A 25,501-nucleotide genomic window follows, 5' to 3' on the forward strand; every position below is an offset into this window, starting at 1 on the left:
AATTTCTCAAATTTTTGGGGTCAGTGCTTTGATTAAGGGGGACACAGGAACTGTTCAGAGTAATGCTGTGCACTGACTTTCCGAACCGAGAGAGATTATTCAGCTTCTTGAGCCTACAGTGCCATTTAGAAGGATCAGAATTAAAAAAGTTTATTAGTGTCATAACTAGGATTACGTTAATGCTGCAATGAAGTTACTGTGAAAATCCCCTAGTTGCCCCACACAGACGCCTGTTTGGGTACACTGAGGGAGAATTTAGCATGGACAATGCACCTAACCAGCACGTCTTTCAGATTGTGGGTGGAAACCAGAACACCCAGAGGAGACCCACACAGACATGGGGAGAATGTGCAGACTCAGCACAGATGGCTACTAGATTTCTGGTCTTTTAACACCTCTGATGAGTGATCCAGACAGACACTTCCAGAAAGAGTTCCACTCCCAGATAATAGATTCTCAGAGAAATTTATTTCCGAGCAGAGCCCAGACTCCAGAGCTCAGAGGAAGCAAGAGAGACAGAAAGAGCAACCTTTCTTTAAATATCCCAAAAAGCAGACTATCCTGAGTTCTGTGTGAAAGTCTAGCTGTACCCAGTCGTATGACCTTACCTGTCAATCAATCTAACGAAGCCCCACTTTGAAATATCCCGGGGAAAACACAAGCCAACAGAACCCTGCATTAGTGCAGTTTAAAACAAACGTAGCAATTAAGATCAATTATGCTGCTGTAGTAATGATAGTGCTGCTGGATGCAGACAAAACAGCACAAAGTACATAGGACAGATTCTGCACAAGAAACATGACTAAAATATATTTCTTAAAGACATAGCATCGTCACAATACCTGGAGGATGCTACCACTTCTAGCCAAGACTGCCACTGTTTAAGGATAAGAAGTTGGAGATGTGAACTTTTATCTAGCTGTCCAGAGAACAGGGGAGGCTGGCTTGTTGCATTTATCCAAGACAGAGTTGGACAGATTTCTGATTGACAAAGGATCGGTGTGTTTTTGGGGACAGACAGTGAAGTGGAGTTGAGGTCGAAATTGGAGCTGGGTGGTGTAGTGGTATTGTCTCTGGACCAGAGTTCCAGGATTATGCTCTGGGACCCAGGTTCAAATCCCACCATGGGAGCTGGTGAAATTTGAATTCAGTAAATGTCTGGAATTAAAACATAATGGTGACCGTTGTTGATTGTTGTAAAAGCCTACCTGGTTCACCAGTGTCCTTCAGGGAAGGAAATCTGCTGTTCTCACTTGACCTGGCCTACACCTATCTCCAGACCTGCAGCAATGTGGTTGACTCTTAAAATACCCTCTGCAATGGCTGAGCAAACCACTTATTTGAAGGGTATCTAGGGATGGAGAAGTAGTGCTGGCCCAGCCAGCGCTGCCCACAACCCCTGACATTATATTGAATAGTGAAGCAGGCTCAAGCCTGCTCTTGTGTTCCTATGACCACTTCCGCTGCACGTGCACCTTGTCACCACCTCGGCCCTGTCCAAAGCTCTGCTATCAGAATGATACAAATTGGTTAAAAGCTCAAAGGTTAAAGCTGAATTGGGGGTGTTCTTATGGCAGTGCTCTCCCAGTTAAGTGACCTTACACGCACATGTCATCAACAAGGTATTCTGAGCCTTGAGGGGTACTGCCCCATCACCTAACTGTCAGGTGTGGTCACTCCAAATAGTGCTTTCAATGGAAAACAGCAAGGTTGTTAGAGGGCTTGTATAATGGACTGCTGATGCCTTCCTGCATCTGGGCTGTTTTGATATTTCAAGTGTCGGATCTTTTGCTGTTGGTGCTCTGCTTGTTGCTGAGATTGTCTCTCTTCCTGTGACAGTGCTGGATATCTCCTGGATCAGTACGTACGTTTTTGGTGTGGTCTATGTGGCAGCAGACGGATCACTGGAGAGTCCGCCCGAGCTTGTGATTCTCTCCCTGGCGGTAGGCACCCTGTCTTTGAACAAGCTTCGAATTTTCGCAATAAGTGACGTGTATGATCCCTTAATTTGAAAACCTCACATTCTACTGTGTTGGTTGCAGTTTGTGACTGATGTCATTTGCCTGATGAGCAGTGTCAGAGGTTGTGGGTTTGGGTCCCGTTTTGAGAGAGTTTAACACACATCCGGGCAGATGCTCCCTTTGCAGTACTGAGGGAGTGCTACATTGTTGGAAGTGCTGCCTTTCAGGTATTATGGACTGGAGGGGGTTTCATTTAAACAGCCCTGATTTCTCAACTTGTCAGCCGACTGTAACAGAAATATCGATTGCTTTTGATTTGCTTTCCCCTTGATAAGTGGCGGCATGTTTCCCAACCCGGCAGTTTTAGTGTGATCAAATTTTTAATAATAACCCCACAGCAAACTTGAAATGGAAAATGGCCACCTACAGGTGGTAAAACGGCAAACTAAGCTTTGCAGTACAACGAGGTATTACAACTGGTTTCATTAACTAGAGGTTTATGTTACACGACTTGCACCTTTCCACGCTGGCTTTGATGAAAGGAGGGAGACGAAGAATAGGTAAGTTAGCTTAACATCTGTAATTGGTAAGATCTCAGAGTCAATTATAAAGGATGTAATAGCAGAGCATTTAGAAATGTTTTGCCATTACATCAAGCAAAGTCATCATGCCTTCATTAAGGGAAATAATTACTGACAAATTTATTAGAGTTCTTTGAGATGGTAACGAGCAGGATAGATAAAAGACACCTAGGTAAGGAGCAAGATAGATGAAGGGGAATCAGATGTAAATTATTCTGATTTCCAAAAAGTGCGCGATAAGGTATTGCACAAGAGGCTGCTTAATAAGACAAGAGCCCATAGTGCTGGGGTAGTATCTTAGCAAGGATAGAGGATTGCCAGTCGAATAGAATACAGAGTGTTGGAATAGGAGGTGAATTTTCAGGGTGATAGCCTGTAACTGGTGGAGTGCAACAGGGATCAGTGCTGGACCACAATTATTTACAATATTTATTAATGACTTAGATGAGGGAAGTGAATGAAGTTTATAGATAAAACAAAAATAGGTGGGAAGGCAAGTGGTGAGGATAACAGAGTTTACAGAGGGATATGGACAAGCTAGAACGTGAGTGGGCAAAGCCTAGACAGATAGAATGTTATGTAGGAAAATGTGAGTTCTGCACGTTGGTAGTAAGAATAAAGGAGCAGAGTATTATTTAAATGGAAAAAGGCTGCAGAAAGATGCGGCATAGAGCCATTTGGGAATCCTCATGCGTAAATGTCAAAAGCTAGCATGCAAGTTCAGGTAGTGAGGAAGGTAAATGGAATGTTGACCTTTATTTCAAAGGGAATTTAGTATAAAAGTAAGGATGCCTTGCTAAAACTATACGGGACACTGATTAGACCACACCTGGAATACAGTGAACAGCTTTGCTCCCCTTATCTCAGGAAAGATAACTGGCGTTGGAGGCAGTCCAGAGAACGTTCACTAGGTTGATCCCAGGGATAGAGCAGTTCTCTTTTGAGGAGAGGTTGAGTAGATTGGGCCTGTACTCATTCGAGTGTGAAGAAATGGGAGATGACCTTATTAAGAGACACAGGATTCTCAGGGGGGTTTGACAGGGTAGATGCTGAAGGGTTTTTTTCCCTGTGGAAGAGTCTGGGTAAAAATTCTCACAACACCAGGTTAAAGTCCAACAAGGTTATTTGTTAGTAAACCCACTAGTTACCCTCAAACAAACTTGTTGGATTTTAATCTGGTGTTGTGAGACTTCTTACTGTGTTTACCCCAGTCCAACGCCGGCATCTCCAGATCATGAAGAGTCTGAGGCCAGAGGGCATATTGTGAGTGGGGAGTCACCCATTTGGAACAGAAATAAGGAGGAATTTCTCCTGAGGAAAATGAATCTGTGGAATTCATTACCACAGAGAGTTGTTGAGGCTTATGCATCAAGTATGTTCATGGCTGAGTTAGACAGATTTTTAATCAAGGGAATCGAGGGTTATGGGGATAAAGCGGGAAAGTGGAATTGAGAATTATTGCATCCGATGTGTTGTGATCTCATTGAATGGAACTGCAGACTTGATGGGCCAAATGGCCTACTTCTGCTCCTTATTGTCTAAAGGATGTGTATCCCTTCGTCTGGGTCCCAACGATTATTAAATATTCTCAACTTTCAGACTTGCAAGGGAGGTTGCAAGGCCCTTTGACTGAGCAGATGAATAGCTTCCAGTTGGCCAGGTCTAGCTTATGAAATGTCGAGTGTCCTTTGTATAATTCTTAGAATTTGGTCACTGCAGCCTACATGGGTCATTAGTGTCTCTTCAGAGATAATGAAGTAAAAGTTTCTGTGATGCTAACATAGTAGCTTCTTCTCTTTAGGGTCACAGACTTCAGCCATATTAAGGTTTTTTTCCAGTTTATAAATTTTTAGGAATTGGTCATGGGAATATGTATGTACGTTTTATAAAAATCTACAGTGTGAAGTCTTAGCCCTTGATATTGACGAGAATTTAAACGGAGGTTCTGTTTTTCCTCCGCTGGCACAACTTTGAAAAGCTGTCGAGATGTTCTCTGGTCAATCACCCCTTATCCTACATTGTCTTGAAAAATAAATCTAGTCCTAAACTAAATAATAAACTGCGGGTGACTACATTTCATTACACTTTGATACACTTCATCGATCCCAGGAATGAAAAGCTTGACAGATGAGGAGTGTTTGCAGGCCCTGGGTCTGTACTCGATGGAATTTAGAAGGATGGGGTGTGGATCCCATTGATACTTACAGGATACTGAAAGGTCTGGATAGAGTTAACATGGGGAAGATGTTTCCATTAGTCAGAGAGACTGGGATCCTAGGGCACAGCCTCAGAGTAAAGGGATGATCCTTTAGAACCGAGACGAGGTAGAATTTCTTCAGCCAATGGGTGGTGAATCTGTGGAATTTATTGCTACAGAGGAGGCCGGGTCATTGAGTGCTTTTAAGACAGAGATAGATTGTTCTTGATTGGTAATGGGATCAAAGGTTACAGGAAAAAGGCAGGAGAATGGAATTGAGAAACTTATCAGCCATGATTAAACAGTGGAGCAGACTTGATGGACCAAGTGGCCTAATTCTGCCTCTATTTTATTAAGAACTTGATTGGTTGCAAAATGTTTTGGTTAAAGTTCTTTACTCTTTTCTGGAATGTGGCTGTGCTGGCTGGGCCAGCATTTGTTGCCACCTATGATTGTCCTTGAGAAGGTGGTGGTGAGTTACTGCCTTGAACCACTGCAGTCGATATGGGGCAGGTACATCCACAGCGCCGTTGAGGGGAGAGTTCCAGGATTTTGATCTAGCAATAGTGAAGGAACGGTGAAACAGTTTTGGATCAGGATGGTGTGTGGCTTGGAGGAGAGTTTCAGGTGGTGGTGTTTCCATGCAACTGCTGCTGCTGTTCTGTAGGTTGCAGGTTTGGAAGGTGCTGTCGGAGGCGCCTTGGTGAATTGGAGCAGTGCATCTTGTCGATGGTGCTGCTGCTGCCGCCACTGTGTGTCGGTGGTGGAGGGAGTGATTATTAAAGATGGTGCATGGTGATGCCATTCAAGTTGCTGTTTTGTCCTGGATGATGTTGAGTTTCTTGAGTGTTGTTGGAGCTGCACCCATCCAGGCAAGTAGGGAGTATTGCATCACACCCCTGACCTGTGCCTTGTGGGTGGTGGACCAGCTTTGGAAAGTCAGGCAGTGTGTGTTACTCGCTGCAGATTTCCCACCCTCTGACCAACTCTTGCAGCGACAGGAATTGAAAATCTGTTTGTTCTTTAATCACTTGGGCCATTGTGGAAACCCCGGAAGGTTATTGAGCAGGGAAATGAGAAACAGGCCAGGCTTTCGAGACAGAGGGTTGAGGTCGTGGGGGGATTTTGAAGCAGTTCAAAGTTTATTCCCCAGTGAGGTGGCTGTTTAAGAAGAAATGTGGATGTTCATCATTGGGTGACATTTTCTTTGAAGGATTGACCGCATGTCACCTTTGACAGCCTGAAATGACTGATGTAATTGAATGTTAATGATATCACGCAGCGCTGTCAATACAGGTCAATGTGAACTTGTTTTTACCATATTAAAATATTAAAATGAATGAATTCTCTTTTTCAGAAAAAGGATGAGAAACGAGAGGATCGATTCTTCAATTTTAATGACCTGTGTTTTGGAGTAACTACGGAGAGGCAGCACCATTACTACCTGCACTACTTGGAGAGCTGGTGTGTTTGAGAGCTTTCATTCATAGTGTGTATAGTAAAGTGGCTGAGATGCAGCCTGTAAATCACACCTTGCTGCTTGTATTCTTTGTCCATAAACCTGAGGTACAATTTCTTCACTTGTCCCGAAATAGTCTCCCTGTTACATTGGGAGCATAACAGGAGAGCTCAGCTCTGACACATGCACACGCGTGCCCCCACATAGGTGCCCGCCCACGCGTGCACCAGCATCCACATGTACAGGTGTTGCTGAACTATAATCTGCGAACTGTGAAGATAGAATCATGGAATAGAAACCCTACAGTGCAGAAGGAGGCCATCTGGCCCATCGAGTCTGCACCGACCACAATCCTACCCGGGCCCTACCCCCATATCCCTCCACATTTGCCCGCTAATCCCTCTAACCTACACATCTCAGGAACTAAGGGGCAATTCTGGCATGGCCAATCAACCTAACTCTCAGACCTTTGGCCTGTGGGAGGAAACTGGAGGAAACCCATGCAGACATGAGGAGAATGTGCAAACTCCACACAGACAATGACCCAAGATGGGAATCGAACCCTGGAGCTGTGAAGCAGCAGTGCTAACCACTGTGCTACCACGCCGCCCCAAATGATAATGGTAATAGACTTCAAAAGGTTGAATGAATGAGTGTGAGGTCGATAAAATGAGATCGACAAAGAGAAGTATGAAGTGATTCATTTCGGTCAGGAGAATGTGGAGCATCCCCACAAAATAAAGGGTACAGTAATAAAAGATTGTGGAGCAGAGGGTCCTGGGGTATATGTGTGCAGATTGGTGAATCGGGAGGGCAGATTGAGAAATGGCAAATGCAATCCTGGGCTTTTTAAATAATGAAAGCAGGGTAAATGTAAAGAAGCAAACCAATGATTCAGCCTCAGCTGGTGTGTCTCACCCAATACTGGGCACCAGTCTTCAGGGAGGAGGTACAAGGTGTTGATGAGGATGCAGTGGTTACAGGAATGAGGGACTTAGACTGGAGAAGCCAGGCCTGTTTTCCTTGGAGAAGTGAATTGGTGCAAATTGGCACCACAGTTCCTACATTTCAACAAGGAAATGGCTCATTTGTGATAAAGCATCTTTGGACATCATGAAAGATGCCGTGTAAATGCATGTTTGTTTTTGTAAACTAGCCGAACCATAGAAATATAAACAGGCAGAATGGATTGGATGGGACCTGGTGGCTATTTCTGTGCCATGTATCCATTCGAATATTGAGTAATTCTTGTGTAAAAATCTATTCCCCAGTTGGACTAACTTGCGCTCCATTTGGCCTGTAAATTTTCCAGTCTGCCTTGTTAAAAACAAATTCACAGCGAACGCTGATGGCATTGTGTTGATCACACTTGCAGTTAAGTTGCAGTCAAGTTACTGAGCTGTTCCTAACAAATGAAACAACATGAGCAGATGTTCAGACTGCTTGTGTGCATGTTGTGTATCCTAAACAAATTTGCTCTGAACTTGCAATTGTTAATTAAAACATTAGTTCATGTTGAGGTAGAAGACCATTAAGTTTTGAGGCTTAATGTCTAGAATTTGATGCTGAGATGCTGACTGACTGCTGTATCCGATTCCTGCTGTGTTATTTACAGGGATATGCTCTTCGCCTCTTCAGCAGCATCCATTGAAGTCAGCGTTGTTGCTCGGCAAGCGGACAAGGTAATACTACTGACTTCCAAAGGCATTTTTCAATGGATAATCTGTACGGTTTATGGGAAGAGGCTGGAAATGTGATTAATTGAAGTGCCTTGCCACTGTAGATATTTGATCTGGGTTTCAGATGCATAAGCTACAGGTAACGACGCAGGTTGATAAAGCTCAGAGTACACTGTACTTATGTCAAATCTATTTGAGTCTTGGCTAGACCACACCTGTAGTACTGTGCAGACAATCTTTGTTTCCCTATTATGGAAAGCATACTGAGGTGTGGAGGGAGGCAGTGGTATTGTCGCTGGGTTAATAATCCAGGCGCCCAGGGTAGTGTTGTAGGGACCCAAGTTCGAAGCCCACCACGGCAGAAGTTTAAATTCAGTAAAAATCTGGAAATAAAGTAATGATGACCATGAAACCATTATTGATTGTTGTTTTAAAAAAAACCCCATCTAGTTTATTAAAGTCCTTTAGAAAAGGGGGGTGGGGGGGTTTAAACTGGGCCATTTTTCTAAGCCATTTCGACCTTCTGGCTAAGATAAAGCGTTACATCCAGCCCAGGAGGGGGCGCAATGCCTCTTGCTGTCAGCTTGGATCTCGTTTGTCCCTTACTTGGAGACCAAAAAATTTTAAAAAACTGATACCAGAACCAATGAGTCACAATTTACCAGGAAAGACTAAACCGGCTGTGGCTCTGTTTTCATTGTGGAAGGGAGAAGGCTGATAGAGACCTTTAACATCACAAAGAGACTTGATTGGTTGGGGGAAAGCAAAGCGAGGGGTCATAAATGTGTGATAGTAACTAATAAATTCTACAGGAGATTCAGGAGAAACTTTTTTACCCAGAGAGTGGCAAGAATGTGCAACTCACTGGCAAATGGGGAGGTTGAGACGAATGTCATCGATGCTTTTAAGGGGAGGACTTGTCAGGACAAGGAAAAAGAAACACAAAGTTATGCTGTTGAGGGTTAGATGAAGAAGGGGACAGAAGCTTATGTGGGACATAATGCCACAGTCACGGGCTGTCTCTGTGCTGTAAATTCTGTACAAGTCTCAGAATAGGGGGAGGAGATGGCCTTGTGGCATTGTCGCTAGACTATTAATCCAGAAACTCACCGAATTTTCTGGGGACCTGGGTTTAAATCCTGCCACACAGATGGTGGAATTTGAATTCAACAAGTTATCTGGAATTAAAAATCTGCTGATGACTATGAAACCATTGTTGAATGTTGGGAAAACTCATCTGGTTCACTAATGCCCTTTAGGGAAGGAAATCTGCTGTCTACCTGGTCTGGCCTACATGTGACTCCAAATCCATAGCAATGTGGTTGACTCTCAACTGCACTCCAAGGGCTACTAGGGATGGGCAACAAATGCTGGTCCAACCAGTGACGCCCACATCCCATGAATGAATAACAAAACATTCTATGTTTCTCATTCAGACGGACTGGGAACTTTGGGTCCTGGAGGATGCAGCTCGAGCAGAATTTCCTGTGACTGAGAACAGTGAAGATACCATGCCAGTCGGTATTGGCATTGACTTCACCAGTCAGCAGTCAGTCACCATAGGTGAGACTTTCTCTCTAAATTTCTAAAGTAAAGCTTATTTATTAGTGTACTAAGTAGGCTTACATTAACACTGCAATCAAGTTACTGTGAAAATCCCCTAGTCGCCACACTCGGCCTGTTCTGGTACACTGAGGGAAAATTTAGCGTCGCCAGTGCGCTCTAACCAACATGTGTTTCAGACTGTGGGAGGAAACCCGAGCACCCGGAGGAAACCCACGCAGACACGAGAAGAACGTGCAAACTCCACACAGACAGTGACCCAAGCCGGGAATCGAACCCGGTCCCCTGGCGCTGTGAGGCAGCAGCACTAACCACTGTGCAACCGTGCTGCCCCGAATCTTCTGAATCAATGTTTGGGATAACTTATCCATGCGTGATTATCAGTCTTTAACCCCACCTGCTAACAGAGGGGCTTATTGCGGTGGGAGGGTGGGGGGTGCATCCTTGCTGAACAGGCCATGGGATCTTTTACTTCCAACCTCAGTGAGTTAAACAACTGGATCAAATGTCATGCCACCCCTGTGTGGCATGGGGGTGTGAAAAAATTGTAATTGTAAGGAAATAAATGTTACAACAATTTTCACATGGGGTTAGCACTGCTGCCTCACAGCTTCAGGGACCCAGGTTCGATTCCCGGCTTAGGTCATTGTCAGTGTGGAGTTTGCACATTCACCCCATGTCTGTGTGGGTTTCCTCTGGGTGCTTCAGTTTCTTTCCACAGTCTGAAAGATCTGATGGTTAGGGTGCATTGGCCGTGCTAAATTCTCCCTCAGTGTACCTGGACATTTGCTGGAGTGTGGCGATTAGGGGATTTTCACGGTAACTTCATGGCAGTGCTAATGTAAGCCTACTTTTATCATTCCCGTAGCATCCCGATTCTAATTGTTCCCCCTTTGGTGGTCAGGCCTTTAGCTATCAAGATTCAAAGCCCTGGAATTCACTCCCTGTTCTTCACTTTGTGCCTTGAAGATGCTTTTTAAAAGCAACCTGATTGACTAGGCGTATAGCTAGCAGTTCTCACACTGCCATTGCCTGATCTGGTGTCTAATTTTGCTTTGTAATGCTGCTGTGAAGTGGATTGTAATGTTTTAATATGTTAAGATGTGGAGCTGCAGCACTCCAAAAACTCATGCTACCAAATAAACCTGTTGGACTTTAATCTGGTGTTAGAACATAGAACATTACAGCGCAGAACAGGCCCTTCGGCCCACAATGTTGCGCCGACCAGTTAAAAAGCAATGACCCTCTAACCTAAACCAAACCCTTTCCATCCATAAACCTATCCACGGATCTCGTAAACGCCCCCAAACTAGGCGCATTTACAACTGCAGCAGGCAGGGCATTCCAATCCCTCACCACCCTCTGGGTAAAGAACCTACCCCTGACATCCGTCCTATAACTACCACCCCTTAATTTAAAGCTATGCCCCCTCGTGCTAGCTTTCTCCATCCGAGGAAAAAGGCTATCACTGTCCTCCCTTTCTAAACCTCTGATCATCTTATATGTTTCAATAAGGTCCCCTCGTAGCCGCCTTCATTCTAACGAAAACAACCTCAAATCCCTCAATCTCTCCTCATAGGACCTCCCCTCCATACCAGGCAACATCCTGGTAAACCTCCTCTGCACCCTCTCCAAAGCCTCCACATCCTTCCTATAATGTGGGGACCAGAACGGCACACAATACTCCAAGTGCGGCCGCACCAGAGTTTTGTACAGTTGCAACGTGACGCTGCGGCTCCTAAATTCAATCCCCCTACCAATAAACGCCAAGACGCCGTATGCCTTCCTAACAACCCTATCTACTTGATTCCCAACTTTCAGGGATCTATGTACACATACACCTAGATCCCTCTGTTCATCCACATTATTCAGAGTCCTACCGTTAGCCCTATACTCTGCACATCTGTTATTCCTGCCAAAGTGAATTACCTCACACTTTTCCGCATTAAACTCCATCCGCCACCTCTCGGCCCAGCTCTGCAACTTGTCCAAGTCTCCCTGTAAACTAAGACACCCTTCCTCACTATCTACCACACCTCCGACTTTGGTGTCATCAGCAAATTTACTAATCCACCCAACTATACCCTCATCCAGATCATTTATAAAAATTACAAACAGCAGTGGCCCCAAAACAGATCCCTGAGGCACACCACTCGTCACTGAACTCCATGACGAATACTTAGCATCAACCACCACCCTCTGTCTCCTATCCGCCAGCCAATTCCTGATCCAATTACCTAAATCACCCTCAGTCCCATACATCTGCATTTTCTGCAGAAGCCTTCCATGGTGAACCTTATCAAACGCCTTACTAAAGTCCATATATACCACGTCAACTGCTTTACCCCCATCCACCTCTTTGGTCACTTTCTCAAAAAACTCAATAAGGTTAGTAAGGCACGACCTACCCTCCACAAAACCATGCTGACTATCTCCAATCAATTCATTACTCTCCAAATAACTATAAATCCTATCCCTAATAATTTTTTCTAAAACCTTGCCCACAACAGAAGTAAGACTCACCGGTCTATAATTCCCGGGGAAGTCTCTGTTCCCCTTCTTAAACAATGGGACAACATTCGCTATCCTCCAATCTTCTGGCACTGTACCTGTGACCAACGACGACCTGAAGATCAGAGCCAGAGGCTCTGCAATCGCCTCTTATTTTGATAAGAGAGGGGATCAAGGGTTATGGGGAGAGGGCGGGAATGTGGAACTGAGCCACGACAGATCAGCCATGATCTTATTGAATGGCGGGGCAGGCTCGAAGGGCCAGATGGCCTACTCCTGCTCCTATTTCTTATGTTCTTATGTTCTCTCTTGCCTCCCAGAGAATCCTAGGGTAAATCCCGTCCGGCCCAGGGGACTTATCTATTTTCTGTTGTGAGACTAATTAATATGTTAAAGCCATGATATCAATATAAACTGTTGTATGTAAAGGGCAATGAGTATAAACATGATTAGATTTAACACACTTTGACCATTGGGAAGGAAATCACAATCTTCACTGCAGGAAAAACACACACAAGTGGCAGTTCCTCTTGACATGCATATTTGATGATATGACTATCGGTGCAGTATACAGTCAATACAGAATGCAGTCAACATAGAATTGAACCAACTCTTTGCTTCAATTCAATGCGTGTAGGTTTTTATAAATCAAATTAAACAGATTTTATTTGTTTCCATGCAGGTACTGAGAAGGTTTACCCTCCTTGCCCTATCTTGATGTTGCTCTCAACAGATGGACTTCTTTGTCCATTCTATATGCTCAACTCAATACCTGGGATGAAGCCAATCACGCATGGTCCGCTTTGCCCAAATGTTCAAGGGGAGAGAGAGCCCAAATCAGGTATAGGCTACACCTGCACACAGCAGAGGAAATACGTAGGATGGCAGCATTCAAAACACAGAAGAGGACTATTTGGCCTGTTTTCAGCTGTGTTGGCTTTGTGCAAGAACTGTTCACTTGGTTGTATTCCCTTTTAAAAGCTGTAATTAATATTGTTTCCTCCTCTTGAGTTTAACCCCCACTCTAGATATTTGTTGCCATAATACAAACCACCATTCCGAGTGCATTATCGCGGGAGTGAGGCATGCCTGGGCTATATGAAGGGACAGTAAAAGCAAATTCATTCTAATCTTTGAATTCGAAGAAGGCTTGAGAAAGAACTTGATGATTTTATGGAGAAAGAGGGCAGGGCGCGAGACATTCCTTTGCTCTTTCGAAGAGCCATCGCATGCAAAATGGGCAAAATGGCCTCTTTCTCTTGTGCCAATACTGTGCCTTTAAGAAATGTATTTGTGCCATGTTTCTTATGCAGGATTTGTTTGTCATTTGTTTTATTATCGGTGCTGCTTTGTCTGTACCCAGCTGCCCCCGTTGTTACTGCAGGAGCATAATTGATCTTAATTGATGTTTGTTTTAATCTGGACTAATACAGGATTATTATTTTAGTATATTCCTCTGGGGGTTTTCAGAGGGGGTTGATTCGGGTATTGACAAGAAGTCATATGACTGGGTAGGGCTACGCGTTCAGAGAAACTCAGTTCATTTGCTGCTTTGGAGCTGTAGCGGGAAGAAACAGCTCTCTATCTTTCTCTTTTTCTGGAAATTTGAGACTGGGGTTTGCTAGAAGAGAGGTCCCTTTCTCTGAGATTCTGTTGCTTGAGAGTAGATCTTTCTCTGAAAACTGCTGCATGGGAGTCAGAAGGCAGGTGTTTTTCTGTTTCTGTTTAGATGGGTTAAAAGGCTAGACATCTAGCATCCAGTTCAGCATGTCTGTTTTTGATGTCAGTTGGTTCTGAAGAAGGATGTATGACTACGGGGATATTGCTTAAATTGGAACTATAGAGGTTGACATACTTTGTCATGTTTAAGTATTGTAAAAGTTGTGCTAATTCTTTGTTATTTTCTAATATAATCTAATAAAAGTTTCCTAGTGGGTCAATAGAATCACACCTGGAGCGAAACACCTTACGCTCACACTGAAGCCAAAATGAAATGAAGTTGGGTCTAACTTCATAATGTATCTTGGGAGTTTCCGATCTGGTCCCTAACACTCTGCTCCAGGATTTTATTAAACCTGTTGACCAACCAAACATTTTTTGCATGTGCTCCTGTTGGAAGAATTTGGATGTTGTATTTGAACAGTGCTTGCTTGATTTTAATATAGTTTCAGCTTTTTCCAGGGAGCTTATCGCTAATCCTTGGCCTTATCTTCTAGCCCAGGCATCGATAGCTGCTCCTTCGGTGTTGGTGCCGTCGCGTGCTGCCATAGTATCATCACAGGACTCCGCAAAAGTTGTGCCTCCTCGTGCTTCATTCCGTCCAACTGTTTTGCCAGTGACCCTGCCCTCCTTACCCCCATTTGGAAAGGAACCATCTAAAGAACTCCCACATTCCCAAGTGAGCCCCAAGATGGATGAGTCAGGTTCCTCGTCTGACAGTAATAATTTGCAAGGATTGAAGTTTGGTTTGACACATCCCTCCAAATTTGTGAGGTACGTCCTGTTTGATTTTATTCCCATCAGTCTCATGCAGTTGCGTCAAAATTCAGAGCGCAGAAAGACATTTAGGCCAGCTGGTTCATGCTGACGTTTAAGTATGTGTGTGTTTGTGTGTCCCATCCCATTTCCCACCCATCCCATCTATCTGTGGAGAGAGAAACCACTAACATTTGAGATTTGATGCCTTTTTGTCAGAAAGATTCTTGTGCTGCCTATATTTGCCCAACTTCCCCTTAAATGTAAGTCTGCTATTCACCATAACCATTCCATGTGCTAACAAGTCCCACATTCCAGTTTAGCTGCGTGAAAAAGAGTCCCCTCAATTCCCTAATGGATTTATTAATTAACTTGTCTCCCAGTAAGTGGAAACATCTCTGCATCTACCCTAATAAACCCCCTCATTGCTAAGACTGCTTTTTGGCCATTCCATGGTGGCACAGTACTTAGCACTGCTGCCTCAGCACCAGGGACCTGGGTTCAATTCCCGGCTTGGGTCACTGTCTATCTGTGCGGAGTCTGCATAGGTTTCTTCCCACAGTCTGAAAGGTGTGCTGGTTAGGTGCATTGACTTTAACAGGCATCGAACTGTGGCAACTAGGGGAATTTCACAGTAACTTCATTGCAGTGTTAATGTAAGCCTTACTTGTGACTTGTAATAAAGTTAAATGTTTCCTTTTTTAGAGAAAAGAGCCAAGTTCAGTCTTCTCTGATAGTAATAATTTCTCAATTCTGGGCTCATCCTTGCAATCCTACTTTTTTTTGTACCTTCACTAGTGTTGTGAAATTGTGGGCAGAATGGTCTCCTGCACTGCAGGGATGCAATGGAAGGGTTGTAAAGATAAGCGTTTAAATATGACCTCACTGTATGTTAGAATCTGACACGCCACTCTAACATGGGAGCAGCTATGAGCTTTCAACTCCTCAAGCCTCTTACACTATTGAATTAGATCATGGCTGATCTGTACTCCATTTACACACTGACTTAAACCTGAATAATTGTAGCTATCAGAAAAACTATAGAGAACAGTTTTGAAAATGTTGATGGCTGCTTCCCTTTTCCCACCCCAACCTGATCAGTTATTTGGGGAAGGGAGAGGGCTGCAGATTTCGACTGCCCTCTGTCCCTTCCTGACATCATCCCTGGCTGGATGAGCTCTCATTTTAAGCTGATGTCTCTTGTTTTGAACTGCTTCATCAGAGCATGAGAACATAAGAAATAGGAGCAGGAGTAGGCCATCTAGCCCTTCGAGCCTGCCCCGCCATTCAATAAGATCATGGCTGATCTGTCGTGGCTCAGTTCCACCTTCCCGCCCTCTCCCCATAACCCTTAATCCCCTCTCTTATCAAAAACCCATCAACCCGTGTCTTAAAAATATTTAGCAAGGTAGCCTCCACCACTTCAACGGGCAGAGAATTCCAGAGATTCACCACCCTTTGAGTGAAGAAGTTCTTCCTCAACTCCGTTCTAAACTGCCCTCCCTTTATCTTGAGGCTGTGCCCCCTAGTCCTACTGTCCTTTCTGAGCGGGAAGAGTCTCTCCACCTCTACCCTATCCATCCCATTCGTCATCTTATACGTCTCAATGAGATCTCCCCTCATTCTTCTAAACTCTAACGAGTACAAGCCTAGTTTATTCAGCCTCTCCTCATAGCTCAACCCCCTCAACTCCAGCATCAGCCTAGTAAACCTCCTCTGCACCCCTCCAAGGCCAAAATATCCTTGCGTAAGTACGGCGCCCAAAACTGCACACAGTACTCCAGCTGCGGCCTCACCGATGCCCTATACAGCTGCAGCAAGACCTCCCTACTTTTATATTCAATCCCCCTCGCTATGAAGGCCAGCATCCCATTCGCCTTCCTGACCACCTGCTGCAGCTGCAAGCTGGGTTTTTGTGACTCATGCACAAGGACCCCGAGGTCCCTCTGCACCGTCACCTGCTGCAGTTTTTCGCCACGTAAGTAATAATCCTTCCTACCATTATTCCTGCCAAAGTGGACCACCTTGCACTTGCCAACATTAAATTCCATTTGCCAGTTCCTGGCCCATTCGCCCAGCCTATCTAGATCCTTCTGTAGACTCTCCACACCCTCCGCACAATTTGCCGTTCCACCAATCTTGGTGTCATCAGCAAATTTCGACACCATACACTCGGTTCCCTCCTCCAGATCATCTATATAAATGATAAATAGCTGAGGCCCCAGCACCGACCCCTGGGGCACTCCACTAGTCACCAACCGCCAATCCGAATAGCACCCATTGACCCCCACTCTCTGCCTCCTATTTGACAACCAATCCTCTATCCACGCTAACACCCTACCCCCAACTCCATGTCCCCTGACCTTCTGCAATAACCTCTTGTGAGGTACCTTGTCAAACGCCTTCTGAAAATCAAGAAAGACCACATCCACCGGCTCTCCTTTATCCACCGCCCTAGACACATCCTCATAGAACTCCAGTAAATTTGTCAGACACGACTTCCCTTTAACGAAACCATGCTGCTTCTGCTCTATCAAGCAATTCCCCTCAAGATGCCTCGCTATTTCCTCCTTAATGACGGATTCTAACATTTTACCTACCACAGACGTTAAACTAACCGGCCTATAATTCCCTGCCTTTTGCCTGGCACCCTTCTTAAACAACGACGTAACATTAGCCGTTTTCCAATCTTCCGGCACTTCCCCGGAATCCAGCGACGTCTGGAAAATAACCACCAAGGCATCCACTTTCACCTCCGCCATTTCTTTCAGAACCCTCGGATGCATTCCATCCGGTCCTGGGGACTTGTCCACAATCAGCCCCTCCAGTCTGTCGAGCACCGCCTCTCTAGTAACAGTAATGTCATTGAGACCCTCCAGTCCTACCACCTTTCCATTTCTAACACCCGGCAAATTATTCACGTCCTCCTCCGTGAAGACCGAAACAAAAAAGGTATTCAAGACCTCAGCCATATCCCCATCCCCTACCACTAAGTCCCCCTTCTCATCCTCTAAGGGTCCAACGTTCACCCTAGCCAGCCTCTTCCTTTTTATGTATTTATAAAAACTCTTGCTATCCTTTTTTATATTAAGCGCTAGCCCAGCTTCATAGTTTCTCCTACCCTTCTTTATCAACTTCTTTGTCAATCTTTGTTGACATTTAAACCTCTCCCAATCCTCTTCTCGCCCACTACTCTTAGCTACTCTAAACGCCTCCGCTTTTAGTTTAACACTTTCCTTCACCTCCTTCGTTATCCACGGCTTATTACCTCTCCTCCTACAGTCCTTTTTGACCATCGGAATAAATTTCTGCTGAGCACCAAGAAAGATCTCCTTAAAGATCCTCCACTGCTCCTCAGCAGACCTACCTTCCAACGCGCTCCCCCAGTCCACATTCGCCAATTCTTCTCTCATCCTACCGTACTCCCCTCTGTTCAAACAAAGGACGCGTGTCCGGGAACCCACTTTCTCCTCCTCCATCTGCACCAGAAACTCCACCATACAATGATCACTCTCCCCAAGAGGATCCTTCACCGCAAGGTCCCTAATTCTACCTGCCTCATTACATAACACCAGATCCAAGATAGTTCGCTCCTTCGTCGGCTCCAACACACACTGTTCAAGGAAACTATCCCGGCAGCATTCCAAGAACTCCTCCTCAAGCCCACCTCGTCCAACATGGGTCGACCAATCAATATGTAGATTGAAATCCCCCATAATTACGGCTGTCCCATTCCTGCACGCCGCACTTATTTGCGCGTTAACAGCCCGCCCCACCTCCAGATCATTATTCGGGGGCCTATAGACAACACCCACCAGCGTCTTCCTCCCTTTGCTGTTCCTAATCTCTACCCACAACGATTCCACTTTCTGCTCTTTGGCTCCAATGTCATCCTTTGCTACCACCCTGATGCTATCCTTAATCAGCAGAGCTCCCCCACCCCCGGTTTTTCCTCCCGCCTATCCTTCCTATGCACTTGATACCCCTGGACATTCGGCTCCCAGTCCCTGTCACCTTGCAGCCATGTCTCTGTAATGGCCACGAGATCATATCCATTTGTGCTGATCTGCGCCACCAGCTCATCCACTTCATTCCGAATGCTTCGTGCATTCAGATAAAGTGCCTTCATCCCGGCCTTCACCTGGACCCTATTTGCTGGAACGCCACCAACCATACTCACACCCCCTACTCCCTTTATTATTGGGACATCCTCGGCCTCTACCCTTACCTGTACCCTCTCCTTAACTTTAGACCCCGTAATGTCACCTACCCTCGCACCCTCCCCCCCCCCCAATTAGTTTAAAGCCCTGTCTACAGTCCTCTTTACACGATTCGCCAGGACTCTGGTCCCAGCACGGTTCAGACCAACCTCATCCCACCCGAACAGGTCCCACCTACCCCAATACTGATGCCAATGCCCCATAAATTCAAACCCATTCCTCCCACACCAATCCCTGAGCCACCCATTCACTTCCTTAATCCTATCAACCCTACACCCGTCTGCACTCGGTTCAGGCAGTAGCTCAGAGATAACCACCTTGTCGGTTCTACTTTTTAATTCCATTCCCAGCTTTTCATACTCCCTCCCCAGATCCTTACTTCGCATTTTGCCTACGTCGTTGGCACCCACATGTACCATAACGACCGGATTCTCACCCTCCCAGAGAAAATAATTTCTCTATTTCTTCCCCTCTATTAATCAGCTAAAAAGCAATCAGTTGTTGATCTTCAGTATTTGCTGGTGATGTTCTTTGGCTCAGGCTCCGGGAGCTGGTGATGGTGATCATTAAAGGCAGTGGCCTTTCACCTTGGCCTCTTGCCCTCACCCCCACAACCAAGTGGTTAGCAGTTATTCTGGTTTTTGGTGATTAAATGGGTTGGTCACAATTCCTGAAGGAGTGGGCAATGTGTGTTTGCACAACGTATGGCCTTGGTGGGCTGAATGGCCTGATTGACTTCTGTGCTTTAATGTTCGATGGTTCTGGTTACTAGTCTGGCCATTTGGATGATTTTTCATGCCGGCTATTGCTCTGTTTTGCAGGTTCGTGGAATTTGGAAGCACGTTGTCCATTGAACCCGTTGCAGAGACAAGTCAGCAGGTTCACCCCGGAGAAGCAGATGGTACACGTGCAGCTCCTGCAACTCCCCGTGCAGCTTCTGCAACTCCTCATGTAGCTTCAACTCGAAGTTTATTGGGTTCTGCTGCAGTCTTGCCTGTTACCAAGACTTGCCCAACCCAGGTAAGAGTTTGGGTAACTCAGTCATCGTGATATACAATTACTGTATTTGCAGATCACCTGATGAGCACATTGTGTGATGTAAAAAAATACAGGCGACTTAAGCAAAGAGACAGGTGTTTCCTCCTGCTTTCCAGAAACTGGGTGTTTCCGAAGCTGGGAGGAGTCTTAGATTTCTCAGTGCTTCCAGTCTGGAGTGAGGTCCCACAGCAAGCCAGCTCTTTGCCCGATGTTTGGGATTGAATCTGCCACTTCTGCAGAAGGAGAAACTGAGTAGACCAGGGGAAATAGGGGTGGCATAGTGGTTAGCACTGCTATCTCACAGTGCCAGCGACCCAGGTTCAATTCCTGGCTTGGGTCACTGTCTCTGTGGAGTTTGCACGTTCTCCCCATGTGGATTTCCTCCCACAGGCCAAAAGACGTGCTGGTAAGTTGCATTGGCCATGCTAAATTCTCCCTCAGTGTACCCAAACAGGCGCCTGAGTGTGGATTTTCACAGTAACTTCATTGCACTGTTAATGCAAGCCTACTATTGGCACTAGTAAATAAACTTTAAACTTTGAACATGGATCCTCCAGGTGTTTTCCCTCTTTTTTCCCAGTTTTCTGATTACTTTGCAGAATGTCAGTGGGGAAGGGGACGTATTCAGGAGGAGGTAGTGTCAGATCCTGGTGTCCAGCTGCTAGTGTGGTGGGGCTGGCTTGATAAGTCTTTTGCTGCCTGCCAACTTGGAAAGTTGTTACAAGTTGCAAAGATCCAGCACTTTCAGTTGTTAAATGGATCATAGGTTAAATGGTGCAGTTAGAGTCTGGACACATATCCTCTCCATGTCCTTTGTTATAAAGGGTTTACCAGGCTGATTCCTGGGATGGCGAGTCTATCATATGTGGAAGGAATAAGTTGGTTAGGATTATATTCACTGGAGTTTAGAAGAGCGAGAGGTGGTCTCATAGAAACTTATAAAATTCTAACAGGATTAGACAGGATAGATTCAGAAAGAATGTTCCCAATGGTGGAGGAATGCAGAACGAGGGGTCATAGTTTGAGGGCAAGGGGTAAAGTTTTTGGGACTGAAGTGTGGAGAAATTTCTTCACCCAGAGGGTGGGGAATGTGTGGAATTCATGACCATAAGATGTAGTTGAGGCTAAAACGTTCAAGAAGAAATCAGATATAGCTCATGGGACTAAAGGGTTCAAGGGATATATGGGGAAAGGAGGGGATTAGTATATTGAATTTGATGATTAGCCATGATCTTAATGAATGGCCGCCTCCTGCTTCTAGTTTCTTTGTTTCTATTACAGTTCTCTACCTCTTACTTACTGACCAATCCAGTTTCCCAGTTTCTCTTGTCATTAAAGAGATAAGAGGGGCAGCAGCTTCTGATGGGGGCACTGTAATAAGCAGAATGTCAAAGGAAACTTAACCACCGAAACCCAAATATCATTCTTCGCAATGATGATCCCTGTGGTGTCCACCAGTTGTGGAAGGCCTGAAGGATACCGGCAGACACCATATACCCTCTCTCCAGGGCCACCTGGCTATTCGTGTAACCCCTGGTAGAGGGGCAAAAGCCACTCTTTATATGTGCTCAAGATACCTGAATCTTTTGATACCCTTCACCTGCTTATCTTCGCCTGTAACAACACCTTTAAGATAACACTGACACCAGCTGGTGGGTATAAATATTTTGTGGTGGATGTTGGTACACATTGCGTTGTCTTTTCTCCTCAGAAATCTGCCACTTTGGAAGTGTCCGTGTCTGATTTAGAGAAACAGCTGCAGCAGTATCCAGCCTTAGACCCCGTCATGGTGGGAATCATGGAGGAGGTGAGAGTGGGGGACGTGAAACCCTTCCTTCAATGTCAATTCTTCAATGTCAATCCACTTGTAATTTTCCACCTTTGCCCACCCCCCCCCCCCAACCCCCCCCAAAAGAGGTCATCAGCTGCGAAAATGTTCAATTGTGAGGCCAATTCTGCACCTTCAATGTTTGAACATAATATTTTGTAACTAACTCTCACAAAGAACCATTTGCCTATCGCCCCCTCCCCCACAGTTATTAAGCTACATTAGCTGCTGGCTTAACAACATTTTAGATTTTAAAATAGTCACCCTCCTGGTACTCCCCCAGTGGCTCGATGTGCCCCCAGCGAATGCATGCCCTTGATGTGTTCCCCTGGTACTGAATTCCCCCATGGTACGATGCTCTCTCAGCATTATATTGGATTGTCAACTTCAGCCATGTGCCCATGTCCCTGGAGTTTGGTTTGAGCCCATAAAGTCTCTCAGATCTCGTGGTTAGCCACTAAGCCATTGCTTAGATTGGCTGCTCTGTATTACAGCAACTTGCATTTGTGCAGCAGCTGGAACAGCAACTGTTGGAATGTCCCAGAGAGCTTGGGCTACACCGAGCCATTTTGGGCCGAGTGACCAAAAGTTTGATGCAGGAGAGATGGTTTTGAAGCTGCAGGGGAGCCTGGCTCGGGAATTCCAGAGCTTTAGATGTGTACAATACAATCCTACAGTGCAGATGGAGGCCATTTGGCCTATCGAGTCTGCACCGACTGTAATCCCTCCCAACCTCTATTCCCATATGCCCACACATTTACCCTGCTAGACTCCCTGACACTAGGGACGATTTAGCATGGCTAATCAACCTAACCCCCACATCTTTGAAGTGTGGAGGAAATGCACAGACACAGGGAGAACGTGCAGACTCCATACAGACAGCGACCCGATTCGGGAATTGAACCTGGCTCCCTGGCGCTGTGAGGCAGCAGTGCTAACCACTTGTGCCGTCATTTAGGTAGCTGAAGGTTGGGAAATGTTTGGTATAATAGTGATGGCACTTCATGGGGTTGCCTTGAGTTGCTAGTTGTTAGTGCTGCTGCCTCAAAGCGTCAGGGACCCAGGTTCAATTCCAGCCTCGGGTCACTGCCTGTGTGGAGTTTGCATATTCTCCCCATGTCTGCGTGGGTTTCCTGCCACGTTCTGAAAGTCTTATTGGTTAGGTGAATTGACTCGAACAGGTGCCAGACTGTGGCAACTAGAGGAATTTCACAGTAATTTCATTGCAGCATTAATGTAAGCCTTACTTGTGATTAATAGACAGACTTCAAGGTTGTGAGAAGTTTAATCTTTTTTATCAGTGTATTTGTTTGGGGAACGTTGCCTTTGGAACACTAACGGCAGGCATTTTGCACAGATTGCTCTCTTTCAGAAGGAACTGGACGATTTGAAGGCTCGCACTGCACGCTCTAACTTTGAGGTCGGCAGTGCGAAGGAGATGTCTCACCTGCGTTATGATGCACAGTCGCTGCACACCTTCCTGTTGGAGATCAAGGAGATAACTGAGGCAAGTGGAAAGTCATTATCAGGGTAATTCTTTAGCAAAGGGGGAGCAGCCGGGTACTGAGGTTGTGGCAGTTTGTGATCGTGGGCAATCAACCCCATTACGTAATAAATTGTCACCCACCCCCTGCCCACCCATCCACAGACCAATCTTACACTACTGATGGACAACTATCTGGGCAATTAGTAACTACGTTTCATCACCATAACAACAGACTTCTCTCTGTGTTTAAAGACTGGTGGATATTGTGACAAGTTCATTAAGACCTTTTGTCCCTCGTTCAAATGCTGTTACCCATTATTGTTTTGAACAAAAGCAAAATACTGTTCATGCTGGAAATCTGAAATAAAAATTAAAATGCTGGAAACACTCGAGATCTGGTAGCTGTTGAGATGAGAGAAATAGATTTATCGCTCCAGGGTGGGTGAGCTGTGATCAGAATGGGAAGAAGTCTCTCAACACACCCACCTGATGAAGGAGCAGCACTGCGAAAGCTGGTGATTCCAAATAAACCTGTTGGACTTTAACCTGGTGTTGTGAGACTTCTTACTTCTTGCCCGCCCCAGTCCAATGCCAGCATCTCCACATTGTGACATTAGAACCATTTGGCATTCCCTCTCCACAGATGCTGATAAGAGTTTCCAGCATTTTTCTTAGTTCCTTACACTCCAGTACTCGCTGTTTACAGGCTCTGATTGTTAACTTGTTAACGTAAGTGGAAAGGAGAATGTGAACTCTGGAGGACAGGTTTCTTTGGAAAGGTTGGAAGCTGCCAGCCACTCACTGTGCATAGACTGAACTGCACAGTTTTAAACTTCACAAACTGGCGCATCTCCTGTCTCCTCATTCACCCCCTAACATGGAGATTGCTGCTTGGATCTCATAGAATATACAGTACAGGAGCAGGCCATTCTGCCCAACTGTTCTGTGCTAGGTATTTACTATTCCAACCTACCACCTCTTTTAGCATATTTTTCTATTTCCTTTTCTGTCGTGCACTTAGCTAACATCTTTAGAAAGTTAGCCTCAATCATTTCCCGCTGTGGTGAGTTGTACATTTTGACCAGCCTGAGTAAAGACATTGCTTCCTATTTTTGACACGGTAGTGCATTGGTTAGCACTGCTGCCTCACAGACCCAGGTTCAATTCCCGGCTTGGGTCACTGTCTGTGCAGTGTTTACACATTCTCCCCGTGTCTGCGTGGGCTTCCTCTGGGTGCTCCTGTTTCCTCCCACACTCCAAAGATGTGGGAGGTTATGTGATTGGCTATGCTAAATTGCCCTTTAGTATCAGGGGGACTAGCAGGCTAAATAGATTGAGTTAAGGGGATAGGGCCTGGGTGGGATTGTGGTTGACGCAGACTCGATGGGCCAAATGGCCGCCTCCTGCACTGTAGGGGTTATGTGATTCCTGATGAGATTTAACTTGTATTTTCTCCTGCCTGTGGAAATATTCCCTTGTGCCGACTCTGTCAAACTTACTCATAATTTTCAAGTCATCCACTAAGCCTCCTCTAAGCCCTCTCTTTTCTGCAGCAAGAAACGTCATCGGCATGTTCACTCTTTCCTGATCTCTGTAATCTCTCCGATCTGCTGCTGTCCCTGAAAACCTTCATCGCACTCCCTGTTGGAAAGTGGCGACCAGAACTGAGTGAAGTTCAGTCTGAGCCACGTGCAAGGCTGTAAAATCTGGGTGGGCAGAGACTTTGGTCTTAGCCATGGATTGGGGGGAAGGGGCTGGTTTGAGGGAGGACCATGTCAATTGGTCCTGGATTCTGGTTACAGGACTGACCTGCACTCAGCACCATATACGAGATCCTCCCTCAGATTGGCCGGTATGGAAGAATAATTCCGTTTCCCCCCCCTCGCTGCCTATTTACTCTTCCGTTATTGAGGCAAATTATTGAGAAGTATCATCAGAGGATACGTGGATGTAAAGCTGTCTGTTTGTGGGAAGAATTCTCTTGGTTGGCAATGGCTTTTAAGTTTGATTATATTTCCTTTTTTCCCACCCTATTAGACGCTGCACGAAGAGATCGGCATTCTGAAAACTGTGATGCTGGAAGGATTTGCCGCTGTGGAAGATGCAACAACACATAACGAACGAAGCATTGACAAGAATTATCTTCTGCTGCTGCGTAGAAAACCTCTCGACCCAAAGAGCGAGGCTCAACTTAAGGTACGTCGCTGGCTTGTGCTGATGGCTTCAGAAAAGCCGTCCTGCACTGAACTCCTCGAGGCAGACCTCATCAACGTTTTATCCACGTTCAACTGGTAATTCCTGGAGTCCTTCATCATTGATCAGGCAAATTGAATATGAACTGGAAAAGGAATTTAGCAAGTTGACAAAAGACCAGATGGGAGTTTTTTTAAGCAGTCCAGAGCAGGTTCATTAGGTTGATCTCGGGTATGGAGGGATTTTGAGAGGTTGAGTAGATTGGGCCCGCATTCATTAATGTTTAGAAGAATGCGAGGCAACTTTATTG

At 45.4% G+C, this 25,501-nt stretch overlaps 1 protein-coding gene across 1 annotated transcript in view; it reads left to right on the top strand.

Annotated features, from left to right (window-relative positions):
• Positions 1-25,501, top strand: part of nup214 (nucleoporin 214) — a 159,574-nt gene that overhangs the window by 16,799 nt on the left and 117,274 nt on the right. Inside the window, exons 7-16 of the mRNA XM_080211964.1 lie at positions 1,840-1,943; positions 6,097-6,203; positions 7,814-7,880; positions 9,314-9,440; positions 12,634-12,792; positions 14,168-14,444; positions 19,468-19,666; positions 21,396-21,491; positions 22,870-23,019; positions 25,036-25,194. Coding sequence (XP_080068090.1) covers positions 1,840-1,943; positions 6,097-6,203; positions 7,814-7,880; positions 9,314-9,440; positions 12,634-12,792; positions 14,168-14,444; positions 19,468-19,666; positions 21,396-21,491; positions 22,870-23,019; positions 25,036-25,194 — 1,445 coding nt within the window. The remainder of the gene's footprint in view (positions 1-1,839; positions 1,944-6,096; positions 6,204-7,813; positions 7,881-9,313; positions 9,441-12,633; positions 12,793-14,167; positions 14,445-19,467; positions 19,667-21,395; positions 21,492-22,869; positions 23,020-25,035; positions 25,195-25,501) is intronic.

This window comes from Carcharhinus amblyrhynchos, chromosome 25 (assembly GCF_965287045.1).
Source record: "Carcharhinus amblyrhynchos chromosome 25, sCarAmb.v2.hapA, whole genome shotgun sequence".
In the NCBI taxonomy this organism is placed as follows: Eukaryota; Metazoa; Chordata; class Chondrichthyes; order Carcharhiniformes; family Carcharhinidae; genus Carcharhinus; species Carcharhinus amblyrhynchos.